The 12,637-nt window shown below is 36.5% G+C and overlaps 2 protein-coding genes across 5 annotated transcripts; both read right to left on the bottom strand.

The window, feature by feature from the left end:
- Nucleotides 1-904: 904 nt before the first annotated feature.
- On the bottom strand, nucleotides 905-2,722 carry LOC106375622 (peroxidase 44). Its single transcript, XM_013815581.3, has 3 exons — nucleotides 2,198-2,722; nucleotides 1,498-1,934; nucleotides 905-1,324 (listed from the first exon to the last, which is right to left on the bottom strand). The coding sequence occupies exons 1-3, from the start codon at nucleotides 2,534-2,536 to the stop codon at nucleotides 1,024-1,026; spliced, it is 1,077 nt and encodes a 358-aa protein (XP_013671035.2). The 5' UTR covers nucleotides 2,537-2,722; the 3' UTR covers nucleotides 905-1,023.
- A 345-nt stretch (nucleotides 2,723-3,067) lies between these two features.
- LOC106444530 (calcium-transporting ATPase 8, plasma membrane-type) lies at nucleotides 3,068-10,706 on the bottom strand. 4 transcript variants are annotated; one of them, XM_013885997.3, is made up of 34 exons: nucleotides 10,392-10,704; nucleotides 10,195-10,311; nucleotides 10,037-10,079; nucleotides 9,757-9,863; nucleotides 9,543-9,674; nucleotides 9,364-9,453; nucleotides 9,117-9,186; nucleotides 8,885-8,955; nucleotides 8,719-8,802; nucleotides 8,552-8,629; nucleotides 8,401-8,475; nucleotides 8,046-8,129; nucleotides 7,886-7,968; nucleotides 7,684-7,792; nucleotides 7,546-7,601; nucleotides 7,317-7,359; nucleotides 7,162-7,245; nucleotides 6,811-6,939; nucleotides 6,649-6,723; nucleotides 6,450-6,548; nucleotides 6,215-6,322; nucleotides 5,913-6,074; nucleotides 5,722-5,781; nucleotides 5,356-5,514; nucleotides 5,144-5,260; nucleotides 4,954-5,052; nucleotides 4,742-4,879; nucleotides 4,566-4,666; nucleotides 4,123-4,168; nucleotides 3,866-4,000; nucleotides 3,657-3,764; nucleotides 3,494-3,585; nucleotides 3,333-3,416; nucleotides 3,068-3,236 (listed from the first exon to the last, which is right to left on the bottom strand). In XM_013885997.3, the coding sequence occupies exons 1-33, from the start codon at nucleotides 10,635-10,637 to the stop codon at nucleotides 3,365-3,367; spliced, it is 3,252 nt and encodes a 1,083-aa protein (XP_013741451.1). In that variant the 5' UTR covers nucleotides 10,638-10,704; the 3' UTR covers nucleotides 3,068-3,236; nucleotides 3,333-3,364. The 4 variants fall into 4 exon arrangements, 2 of the variants coding, with proteins under 2 accessions (XP_013741451.1, XP_048598203.1); XM_048742246.1 differs by having other exon boundaries at nucleotides 3,347-3,416; XR_007316981.1 differs by lacking the exons at nucleotides 3,068-3,236; nucleotides 3,333-3,416; nucleotides 3,494-3,585 and having other exon boundaries at nucleotides 3,711-3,764; nucleotides 4,123-4,435; nucleotides 10,392-10,706.
- Between the last annotated feature and the right edge of the window lie 1,931 nt (nucleotides 10,707-12,637).

Genomic DNA, 12,637 nt, shown 5'->3' with positions numbered 1-12,637 from the left:
TGAGAATAATATTATAGATATTGTATTTTAAGAAATGTTTCAGAAAATGTTATATCTTCCGCATGTTAAAAACTGGTTATGGTCAACTTGGAATATATTTTGAACAATTTGCGATATTCTGTCAATTTCGAAAAGGTCTCTACCATATCTATTTCGCGTTGTGGAATATATTTGGTGCCGGCTCAATAAGATATGCATTGTTGCAGTTTACCATATTTTCCTAAGAATACAAGTAGTGAAATATAAAATTCTGCAAGGACTGGTTCTTGCTGTACAAGAAACAGAAAATATATAAGAGAAAACTAATAAAAGATGTTAGAAAGATTCTTATAGAAATAGACTTCCCTTCTATCGGGATTGGAATGTTGTCATGACTCATGATTGGCAATCAACCCTAAGGCTAATGAGTTTAAACATATCTAGACGACTCAGTCAAGCCACTCCTTGACTCTCCTCCTCTTTGCACAACCAGGGGAGTTTTATAGAGCCTCTCAATTGTACACTCGTCTAGACACTCTACCACAAGTATTGACCAAGTCAGGCCATGTTTCATCCAAAAGATATAGATCCGACCCAGTTTGTAATGGATTCAACCTAGTTCAGATTTTGAGATATAAGCTTAGCGTTAGGTTTTATTAACCAGCTAGCCCTTCTTTTTGGGTGCAAATCTAATCCTTTTTGGATATAAGATTGATATTTATCTCTTCTTCTTTTAAGAGGATCTCTTCATCTGTACATTTACAATTATGCAATTAAGCATGGTTTATTCAGTTTCATCATGTGCATTAGTTTTGATTGCTTCAATTATAAAAGAATTACGCACAAATAGTTAAATCACATAAAAATGCACACAATAGAAAAACAGAAGAAATTAAATAACAAAAGAACAATGATGACACATCAATTTGAAGGAAATAATAAAATATGATTGCAAAAAACTTACATTGATTATTCAGACGAAAAAAAAGGGAAACACACAAAACAACAAGAGTCGAAATAAATAATGGCCAGGACAGTGTAGAATCAACGTCCGTTGTTGAAGACTCTGCAGTTTCTTCTGATCTCTCCAGAACGTCCGGTAAGAACCTTAATGGTTCCCATTTTCACCATCGCTTCAGCAAATCTCTTTCTAAAGAGTGCATTGTTTTGTGCAAAACTCGACACAATTCCACGGGTTGATCTGTCAAGACCCATGTTTTGATCAATCCTCATGACTCCTCTCTGTCTTCGGATCTCTCCGTAGATAGCGTTGTCCACAATGAACGGAGTCCTTTGGTCCAAGAACACAGATGGGTCATTTGGAGCACGGCATGTGTTCCTCAACCTTAAGAGATGTATTAAATGTTAATGGGTCAGATTTATCACATATATGCTCATTTAATAAATGACGAGAGCACGTCACTATATGCTCGATGATAATGCATATTATAGAACAAAAATAATACATATTTTTTTCAAATTAGCATAACATTTTATCATAAGATTTATATAACTTACCTAGCATTTAATGAGCGGTCCATTGCGGGATCAGCGAGTCTATCTTGGATAAGACTACAATGCACAACGCCAACGCTGTGGCCACCACCAATAAGTGTAACCATGTCGTTCGCGTTCATACCTTGTGCTGCAAATAGTTGGATGGATGCGGCCACGGGAATTGTTGGTCCGGGCAAGTTCACATCATTGGGGCTTGACCTTAATCCATCACGTCTTCCTGTTGGTACTGAGAACCTTGGACCACCAGCTAATGCGACCGAGTCTCTAGTGGCTAGAGTTACAATGTCTGAGCATGAGACAGTTCGGGGGCAGGCAGCCTCGAGAAGTCTCTTAGCCTCATCAATGATCTCGTAGCCTCTCACGCTTGCATTTGGTCCAGTGCTTTTCTCTGATGGCCTTCCGGGTCTTGGGTCGATCAAGAGGGAAGCATCACAACCCTAACCATACCAAAAAATATTGATTGGTCAATGTTACGTCAAGATATATTAGTTAGTCCATGATATACATCTAAAAGAACCAGTCGGTTAGAGCATCATGATTTTATGAGACAATTTTAATTGTATGTAGATCATTATGAAATTTTTATATGAAAAATAAGGGACACAAACTATCGTTTGTTACGATTTTTTTTTTTAAAGATGTCAGACTTGCAATGATGATATATACACTCACAAACACACATAAGGAGAAGCGTACTAACCCTGACAAAGCAATCATGAAACTGCATACGAAGCAACGCTGCAGTAATGGTACGGTCACGGCGGAAACGGTTGGCAACAACATTAGCAACAATAGATTCTGCTCGTGGGCATGATCGGCCGTAGAAGCCAAATCGGAGCTGAGCCAAAGCAGAAGGAGCAAGGAAGCAGAAAAGGAAAAATAAAGCTGTGATTGACCTCATTTCGAAATGATGAGCTCTTCTTTGCCTCTCCACGATGAATGTTACTTCCAAGTTTTGGTGATGATATTCTGAGCGCCCGTAACATGCATATTTATATATAAATTTGGGGACCAGAAGTTGACAAAGAGAATGCTTCATTTAGAAGACGTGCATAAGTTAAAAATGGATACATTGTCAACTTGACTGGTCTAAAGGAATATATATGATGCATTATTGTTTTAATAATGTTTCACCAAAAAAGGTTAGTGTTTGTTCTGCACACGTCAAAGATTCAATATGGCCAACTTGGAATACATATGTAAACAACTTCCGTTCAAGATTAAGTTGGCTTTGAAAGCGTGAAAGGTATGATTTCCATGTCGAGAAGTGGATCTAGTTTAGTGCTGACCCGAGTAAACTAGCTAAAATATTGGTCCCTAAAATTGATAAAATACCTTTAGACCTAGAAACAAAATTCAAAAATCAAACTAGAAGCTCGGTAAACCACTGGATTTGAGGCTTCCACCGAACTGTTTCTACTTATTATACGGACTTGCAAGGAAAAAAAAAAGACTACTAAGTAATAAAATCTCTAAAGATTGTTTTTTGCTGTCCAAGAAAAAAACAAGATGAAAGTTACGATTCTATATTCTGTACAACAATCCATACCACTGAATACCACTGATCCGATACACAAATGAAGATTATATATATACTTCGAAGCGTCTTACAACACAAGTGACGAATGCACCTATGTGCTTTTCGTTTTTATTTTATTTTATTTACATAGAAAATCGAAAACTACTATTTACTTCGCTAATTCGAAACTATAATCAGCGGCCGGGAGAAGTATCCAAACCTAAAACCAAACATAGAGATTGTGAATAATGACTTCTTTCATAGTTCATACATACATATCGTAGTTAGATGTAAAAGAGTAAAATATAATGCTTACACTATAAGGCTTATATGTGTTTAAGAAGAATCTTAGTTCCGGAGATAAGGAAAAGCTTGGAAAGGAAAGCGACCAGCGACTTGACTGTAAAAAAACATAGAAAACAGAGTTAAGGTCACGCCAATTCAGAAGATGATTCTTTTCTGTGAAGTAAGTAGTACCTGAAAAACCCGATTCCAATGGAGATCAGCCACTGCTTCCAGTCAAGCCTGACTGTGGAAATGAAAATGCCGAGGCATTCTATCACGATTACCTGACCGAAACAACAAAAGCAAGCGAGATTAGGGAGTGTTCAGCATGAACGATAGAATAATAAAGAATTACCTGAAGTATAACAGTTATAATAATTGTTCCAAGGAACAAATGGTTTTTCAAGATTCCGCTGAATATATTTGTTTGGTCATGAGTCCGACATTCAAACTCGTTAAACACCTGCATAAGTTAAGACCAGGATGCCAACGAACGTGAAGCTCTCGCCAAGAAAATACAGAATGGTGTTGAGAGATCATACAAAGAGGTGAGAGAGAGATTACTTGGCAGAAGACAAAGGAATTGAAAACAAGTGTGTTCTTGACTTTGTAAGCGTGATCTAGACTTTTGTTCTCCAGTTTCAGTATACTCTCTCCATGAAAGTTTAAGAGAAGCAATGCAGTCACTTGGTAAGCAACCTGGAAAAGCAGACTTATCTTTGTGTAAATTCAGCTTTGCAACCGTGTTTACTTCATTGAAATATATGAAAAAAACAATCACTAGTATTAATGAGAAGATGAAGCTCATAAATGGGGCATACCTGTAAGACAAACTTCGCCCACATGAGTTTGGTTATAAAGGGTGCTCTGAAATGGCAAAGGGAGTACCATCAAACTGCATCTTATATATGATGAAAGTGAAACAGAAGCAGGGAATTTATATCCTGATGAAATGCTTTTGCGAAAATTTCATTTTTCCAATCATGCTATGGGCTCCAAAGGAACAAGAGAATGACTTGGTTCTGCTCCTACTTATAAGAAATTTCTCTCCATCCAGTTAAGAAATTCACACAAGTAGGAGAAGAGCATAACCAAACAATCCTCTTGGCTCCACTGCATAATCAGAACTGAAACCTGTTGAGAATAAACATCTTTTGGAGTTGCAGAGAGCTAAAGGAACGGTTGATATGGTCATGCAGTCATATGATATATGGTAATTAAGGAAGCTCTCTTTGAAATATAATTTACTGAACCGTTTACATACCCTTTTCGAACCGGGGGCCTTCGCATTAAGTTGTCAATTGGTGGTTCCGATGCCAAGGCCAATGCTCCAAAAGTATCAATGAGAAGGTTAACCCATAGAAGCTGCATATAGAAATATAAAGCAACTTGATGAGAAAGAAAGAGTGAGTTATTCGCGATGCAGAGACTGAAGATTACCTGCGCAACATTTAGCGGAATTTCATGAGAATGAACCGCCACAACAACGCATATAATTAGAGCTGATGCGCTGACAGTTAGCCGGAACTGAACAAATCTTTGAATATTTGTGTATAAAGATCGTCCCCATTGGATGACCTTAAAACAAACACTCTCTTTTCAGTTGCAACAATTTTCAAATATGATATCAGCTAAATTGATATTTCACCAACCGTGAGAATCGAAGCAAAACTGTCGTCCAACACAATGATATCGGAGCATTCTTTAACAATTGAAGTCCCTCCAATACCCATTGCAAGACTGATATCCGCCTGCAGTCCAAGATCAAATCAACAATTATAGCAGTAATAGGGAGGATCTCATTTTGAGAGTTTCAAAGGCCAAATTAGAATTTTTAAGGACCTGGCGCAAGCTCGGAGCATCGCGGATTCCCTTTCCAGTTGCTGCAACCACGTGTCCCTTCTTTCTCAGTTCTTTAAGCAGAAGAAGGTTTTCATCAGGAGAAGATCGACCCATCACCTATCAAAAGTAAGGTTGTTTAAGTTAACTGCTTATTTAATCCGCTGCAAAATCTCAATACATACAAATAAGGGTAAGAACATAATTATACGCACTAGAATATTTTCAGCAATTTCTTCTCTTTCTGCATCTGACATCGAAGAAAACTCGCTTGCTAAGATTGTTGTATTTATATCTGATGTTGCTGTCAGTATCCCGCACTCCATCGCTATTGCTTTGGCAGTCAGAAGGTCGTCGCCTGTCACCATGCACACCTATGATACAAATAAAATACGATGTAACATATCAGCTTGTAGAAATAATTTGAGCTTATTCTTTTACTGATCATATAGTTTTGAATAACAAAATGGGTTTGGGTCCCAGAAAAAATATGAGAAACTTTCAAATAGATTGAGTATGCATTCTGAAAGAAAGAAAGAACAGGAACAGTGGTGTAAAAATTAGCAAAATAAACATGTCACCCTTATTCCAGCATTACAACATTGTTGGATTGCATCTCCTATGCCTGGCCGGCAAGAATCCTGCACACCATGTATCCATTTCTAAGAGAACAAATAGGTTTCTATATTGCAGGGATATGTATAAAAAGTTAGCAGTTTAACATGTTCCACGATCGTCATCACTGATACCATGTTGAAAAGCAAAATTTTACCTTTATACCAATGATAGCCAGCAAAACAAGGTTGCTATCAGGTATGTTTGTGAATGCTTCGTTCCTATTAATATCTCCTTCAGGATAAGTTCGGTAGGCAAGGGCAGCACAGCGCAATCCTTCGTTGCACATATCATCAATGGTATTTTCAAAATGAGATATCTAAAAAAAAAAATGAAAGAACACAGATAAGACAAGAGAAATCAAGATCACTAGAAACATCCTTTATATATTTCTTTTTTTTATAATTATCTTTATGATTATAATATAGTGAATGATTTTCTTTCAAGTAAATTAATTACCTTTTCTTGGTCCATAGATGCTATGTTGTCCATGTCCATATACCCCTGGCAAGAAGCTAGGATAGTCTTGGCAGCACCTTTCCAATGAACACGGACTTGAGAATCATGCTAAAGGTGTATTAGCAAGAAAAAAGATCAGACAAAAGGGGTGTCGCTCACATACACATGAAACTGATTAAAAGTTGAATCAAAACCGAACATATTAAACCAAGAACAAGAAATCAGGTTACATTACCAATTGGACTGCCACACCTCTACGTTTTCTCCTTGAATTGAAAGGCGAAACGCGAAAAATTGTTGATTTTGACTTCCCTTCATCAAAATTCATTCCCAACTGCAAAAAGATGAGTTTAAAACAGTAGATTAGCTCTACAATCAGATGGTTGCAACTACGTTTGAGATAACTAATAAAAATTATCAGAAACAAGCCCCACCTTGACACCAAAATTAAGAATGGCGCATTCTGTTGCTGTTCCGAAGACCTCTGGTTCAGAGTCTTCAGACCCTTCCTGATTTTAATCAATCAAGGCTGGCTCATCAAATTATAAAGCAGGAACTGGAACCGAACAACGCAAAACTTGACAATATGACTGTACCTCAGGATGATACACACTCCCATTAGTGTTCAGGGAAATTCCTTCGGTGATCAACGAGATTAGAAGGGGAGACAACTCTGCCAAATTCTGCGTTCTTACTCGTCCGGCACAAACATCAACAACCTCCATCTGCTCAAAAGAAAATGAATTGTCTATAATAAGGAACACAACAAGTTTAATAAGAACAGACACTAGGAAAGCTGTGTAAACAAGGGAGAACTGATCCGGTAGGGCCAACAAACTCAATTTCTTAAACCATGAGTAAATATTCAGTTGTGAAGAAACAATGACACAAGCAGATAATAAAGTAACTAAGTATGCTGTGAAAAAAGAGGTGAGATAGCAAATTGCCTGATTTAAGGTTAAAATCCCGGTCTTGTGGCATACAATCGTTGTTGCAGACCCCATCGCTTCACAGGCAGAGAGGTTTTGCACCTGAACATTGCGTGAGATTATTAGTTCGTTATTAAAAGTATGACAAAAGAAGTCATCTACGAGTTGCGTACCAAAGCTTTCTCTCCTCCAAGTTTTCTCGACATATAGGCAATGCTGTTTCCAGAGTAATTGGCATTAATTACACAAACAGAAAGTTAGTTGTTCAAAGTGCTATCAGAAAGTTGTAGGAAGCCAATTAGGTTTTTTTGCAAGCTCGAGGATAAAAGATGCAGAGAGGCTACAGACGGTTAATAGATATTGAAAGTGTTTGTCAAGTAGCAGATGTCTGAAAAGCCTTACTTCAAGGTAACAGCTAATGGCAATCCTTCAGGCACTGCTGCGACTACAATGGTAACCTACAAAGATACACATAAAGATCAACCAAATGGTAAAATATTAAAGGTAAAATATAATATCATATGCTTAATTTATACTTACCCCCAAAATTATAAACTTAATCACCATGTCTATTGCTTCATCTAACGTAGTTTTCCCAGCATCAAACATCGGACTACCATCTTTTTTTTTGGTTCGGCCCATGAAGTATCTGGGGGTGAAAGGTTTCTAAATGATAAGAACCGAGCAGTAGGACTTGAGACAAACTAACAGAAAGAAATTCTTGGTGTAGAGACAAACTTACAGGCATGACACGATAAGAAAAACAATCAAAGCAACCGAGATACTGACTAGGCCAAATACAGTTACAACTCGGTTCAGGTACACCTAATAGAAAAGACTTACAGGTGAATAAAGAACTGCAACAAGAAAATATAGAAGGGCCAGGCACCAATAAAACGTACCTGCAACGGTGTCTCTTTACCAGTACATAATTGAATAGAAGCCATCGGCATCCTCCACTGGGTGTTCATCCCGACACGAGTAACCTTCGAAATACAGAACAAGAAAAAGAGTGGGGCTAAGAACCCAGAGTAATCAGAAAAAAAGCATGGTCTGCAACCTTCAGTTGTACGGAAGAGATATAGAGAATCTTTTCTCATTAGAGTCTTGTCACGTCGTCCTAACCAAACTAAAGTGACGTCTACATAGTGATCTCATTTAGAACTACTTCCTATGTGATCTGAGGTGAACATAGGGGCAAACTAGTGAATCGGTATGACGGTAACACATTAAATGAGATGTGAAGCTAAATCATACCAGCATTGTACCGATGCCATCTTCCACTATAGATCCGGATATTAGAATTGGATCTACATCTGTATCTTTGTGTACCTATTAATGAGAACGGGGTGTTAAAAAGTATGACATAATAATGCATTTACTGCTTGATACAAAAGTACAAACTCACCGTTCTGTTAGTTCCCATGCTTTCATATTCGGCTATCTGAAGTGAGTACCCAGAAACTAAGACACCATCTGCAGGCACCTGCAGCATATTATATCGTACTTCAGTTTAATGATGAAACTCCAGTTGATTGAAACCACCAAACAATGACAAAAGGATTGGATCTTTTCCTGGTCACCACTTTTAAGAGGTATAATATCGCCAACAACTACATCATAGATCGAAACTTTGACCCGTCTTCCATTTCTAGTAACCTGTATCCAGTGATATTCAGCAAAGTTAAGTGACGAGTAACATATCATGTGGTCATGGAAATCTTTATGTATGAACACAAACCTCGATACATATATTTCTCTTCTCATCATTCAACTTTTCAAACTGAAGAGACTGGTTGTAATTACTGATAGCTGCAGAATAGGGGAAACATTCAAAAAGTAAAAAACAGACCAATTCTATTCGCTGCACAATATTCATAAAACCGAGCTAGATGTGATTAATTTCTATTCATTAAAGTAATTTCTACAGGTAAAGAACAAGATGCAATGAAGCACCGAAGACAACAGGATACCTGTCACAAAGATGACAAGGATAACCGCAATAATGATGCCAGCTTCGTCATACCATCCATGATTGATAGTCTGCGAGGGACGTGAATATTATAGGATGCTTGGCGGTATAGCCAACTAGAATAGATAGACATAGTGGATCACTCTAGCAAACAAACACAGGATACAGTATATGAAAAGACAGAGTAAATGGCAAACAGCATTGAGTTTCAAATAAGCTAAAAGTGTAGAGTATGCCAAAAGACACACCTTAGTTTTTATTTGAAGCAGCAGAGAAGCCATTGCAGCAAACACCAAGACAATCAAAGTAAAACCTCGGCTTGCTTCCCCGAGAAACATCTACAATCAGAACAGCAGAATGAAAGCTTTTTCTTATATATTTTGTCAAAGGTTTCACAGAATACTACTAATATAGTTAGTCACCATACACAGAAGTTGCCTTCTTTACTCAAAGGATAAGTGTTAGATCCAAATATATCCCTTCGTCTCTGTATGTCTTCATGACTACCACAGATACCCTTCTCTAGATCGGTGAGCAACAGACGTGACAATCCTCTAACCTGTATAGCATGAAACGGAGCCAATAAGTAAACAAAAGTAGAACACTAGTTGGGTAGAAATAGCGTATGGTAAGCAGCTTGCCCCATCACATAGCTTCAGAACACGCAGACCATCATCACGAGAGATAGAAGAAACAAATTCCTCCAGTTTGACGCCACCAAACTCATCTGGGATTTCAATTCCAACAACTAAAAAGTGGAATTCATGTTAGCATATCACAACAGATGCAACCCAATGAGGTAATATAAACACTAAAATTACAACAACCAAAAAAAGAAAATAAAAGGTAAGAGTTGTCCCACTAGTTAGCTTTTATGATGTATAATCAATCAACCAAATATGGAATGAATAAGAAGATTACCGTGTACTTGTTCCTCTGACTGAGATAGAAGCCGTGCAGCAGCCTATAAAAGGCAAAGCCCCATATTAGGAAATATATATAAATCAACAACACAAAACTTCTACTTTGGAGCTTGAATCAAAAGTAATCATCTTTGTTCGTTTCATTATATCATATACCCTTGTAGTAGCTTGATGATCATGAGATCCGCAGACTTCTTCTTCCCTCTCGGATTCCTTTTTGGAATCCAGAACAATCTTAAAACGTCTTGTAGCAGTAATCGCAAGCACAGCACTCTGCAACAACAAAAACAAAAGCCTGAACTGAGAACGACGCCGTTTTACCAGAAACCAATTCGAAAACTGAAGCCGTTTACTCTCAAGCGTCGAAAGGGGTTCGGGGATTCAGTAACAACGTCGCCGCCGTGAAACGCCGCCATTTCCTGTGTCACGCCGTCATCGCCGGCAAAGCCAGCTTCTAAATCAACAGAGCGCCGCCGAGGTGATTGCATCGGAGAATGTGGTTGCGGAGCGATAGAGTGGGAGAGAGTGTGCGTGTGTGTGTGTGTTATATATATAACAAACTTTGAGGTCGACTCGTGGGAGAAGGACGCTTTCTTCATATCGTCCTCGTAAAATTTGGACCGACTTTCAGTTTGAAAAGCTAATGCATCCCTTTCACTCACTCGGTCCCCCCCACTCTTTATGACTCACACCTATTTAAAGAGTTTTTGTTTTTTTTGTTGAATTTAGATTATTTAATTAATTAAACCTTAATTATAATTTAAATAAAGCATTTCAAAACTTATTATCTAACATCATGAGATGTATTTTAATCTAGCATCATATTAAGATTTAAAGGTTTATACATCCAGATTTGAGATTAGATTCTCACATTTTGTATTTTTTATAGTTTATCCATCAAAAATATCGCACGGTTATGTTGCATTTGCAGGTAGTTAATTATCATATATAATAGAGTTAGATATTATCTGATGATGAAATATGTTGCTCGATATTGAAGAGATGTATTTTTAGATTTTAAATTTTATCAAAATATATTAAAATCAGAAGAATTTTTTTAAAATTTATTAATTATATTATATTTTCAGGTGGAAAATCATCAATTTTTATGGATTTCTGGAAAGTATGTAACAATATAGTTTTCAAAAATATAGATATAGATCCCAAAGATATTTTGCAGCCGGCAAAAACATAGTCATTATTTTGAAGTGAAACATATGTAGAAGTTTCATATTCAATTACCCAGTCACATTAGGTAGAGGGTGCAACACTCTTATCTCAAATGTCTGGACGATGGTGTTCTACAGATGTTTCATAAAAGGCAAATAAAATTTTTTTGAGACAAAGTTGATAATAGTAGCATGATGGGTTGGTTAATGAAGACAAAGAATACACGAATTAGTCTTTCATCTCTGTGCTAAAAAATGGAAGCGCTCATTTTGGACAATGACATTCGCAACAAATTGTTTTTGGTTAGTGAAAATTGTTTTGAAACCAAAAAATAATCTACTTTTGCGTCATATTTGAAAGACATAAAAGCTTCAGTCACATGAAGATTATCCATGTTCCACAAACATAAATACAACTACATAATCGAATATGTTTAAATTAATAAAAAAAGTACAAAATTATTATCTCTTCACGAAAAAAACACTTTGTCGGTTCGGAATATCTTAGAAAACATCTAATATTAGTTTTGTCCTATTAATCACTCAAATCGGAAACTTCTGACGCAATTTATGATAAAAGTTTTTTTTTCCAATTGAGCTAAAACTTCTATATAAAGATTATCTAAGCAAATTTCTAGAACCTTTGTCATAAATTCTGGAAGACAACAATATGAAAAGTCAAAACAAAATAAAACATTAAAAACAAATAAATTTATAAGAAAAAGGTTGGAGAAAGAATATATAAATTTATTAATTTTCTTTCGTGGTTAACAAAAACTTAAAACACATTTTCTAAACAACTTAATGAACTGTTTGATCTTGAGGTTTTAGTTTCTGAAAGGCTAATATCCCACTCTTTTTCTCGAAGAAACCTGACGATATTGTGTAAAGAAGAAGAGGACAGTTAGCTAGCTGAGTGCGGTGGAATATATATTGTAAAAGCTGAGAAAATGAATAGAGATTACTAAGCAACACATAACTTTACCAGCTTACCTAATTTAATGTGCTTTAATTATCAAACTAGGTGGACATTTGTATGCATAAGTTTTCCTTTACAATCCTTTCGTCTTGGGTCATCCACCTTTGCCTTGCATTAAGTTTTAGTTAACAGAAATTAACACACTAAACTCGAAAACCACCATATCAACTTTAATCAAAGTTGATAAATACAGCTATATTTGCCCAGAAATGAACCTTATCTCTGAATTTAAAGTGTTCAGATATATGCATGAATTTAAATTGTTCAGATATATGCATAGAGAACATTAAAATACAACACACTATCACTCTAATATTTTTTATCTATTCATCAGTGAAACTATGTATAGTTCTTTTTGGTTTAGTAAAACTTCATTTGGAGTAGGAAAACTCTAATAGAACGGTTGTCTTATAGGTCGGTCGGTCTCTTTGGTAAAGCGCACATGTGAACG

The sequence above is a fragment of the Brassica napus genome, chromosome A1, assembly GCF_020379485.1.
Source record: "Brassica napus cultivar Da-Ae chromosome A1, Da-Ae, whole genome shotgun sequence".
Taxonomy (NCBI): domain Eukaryota; kingdom Viridiplantae; phylum Streptophyta; class Magnoliopsida; order Brassicales; family Brassicaceae; genus Brassica; species Brassica napus.
The sequence above is the reverse complement of the archived record's forward strand: the minus strand, read 5'-3'. Positions and strand labels throughout refer to the sequence as shown.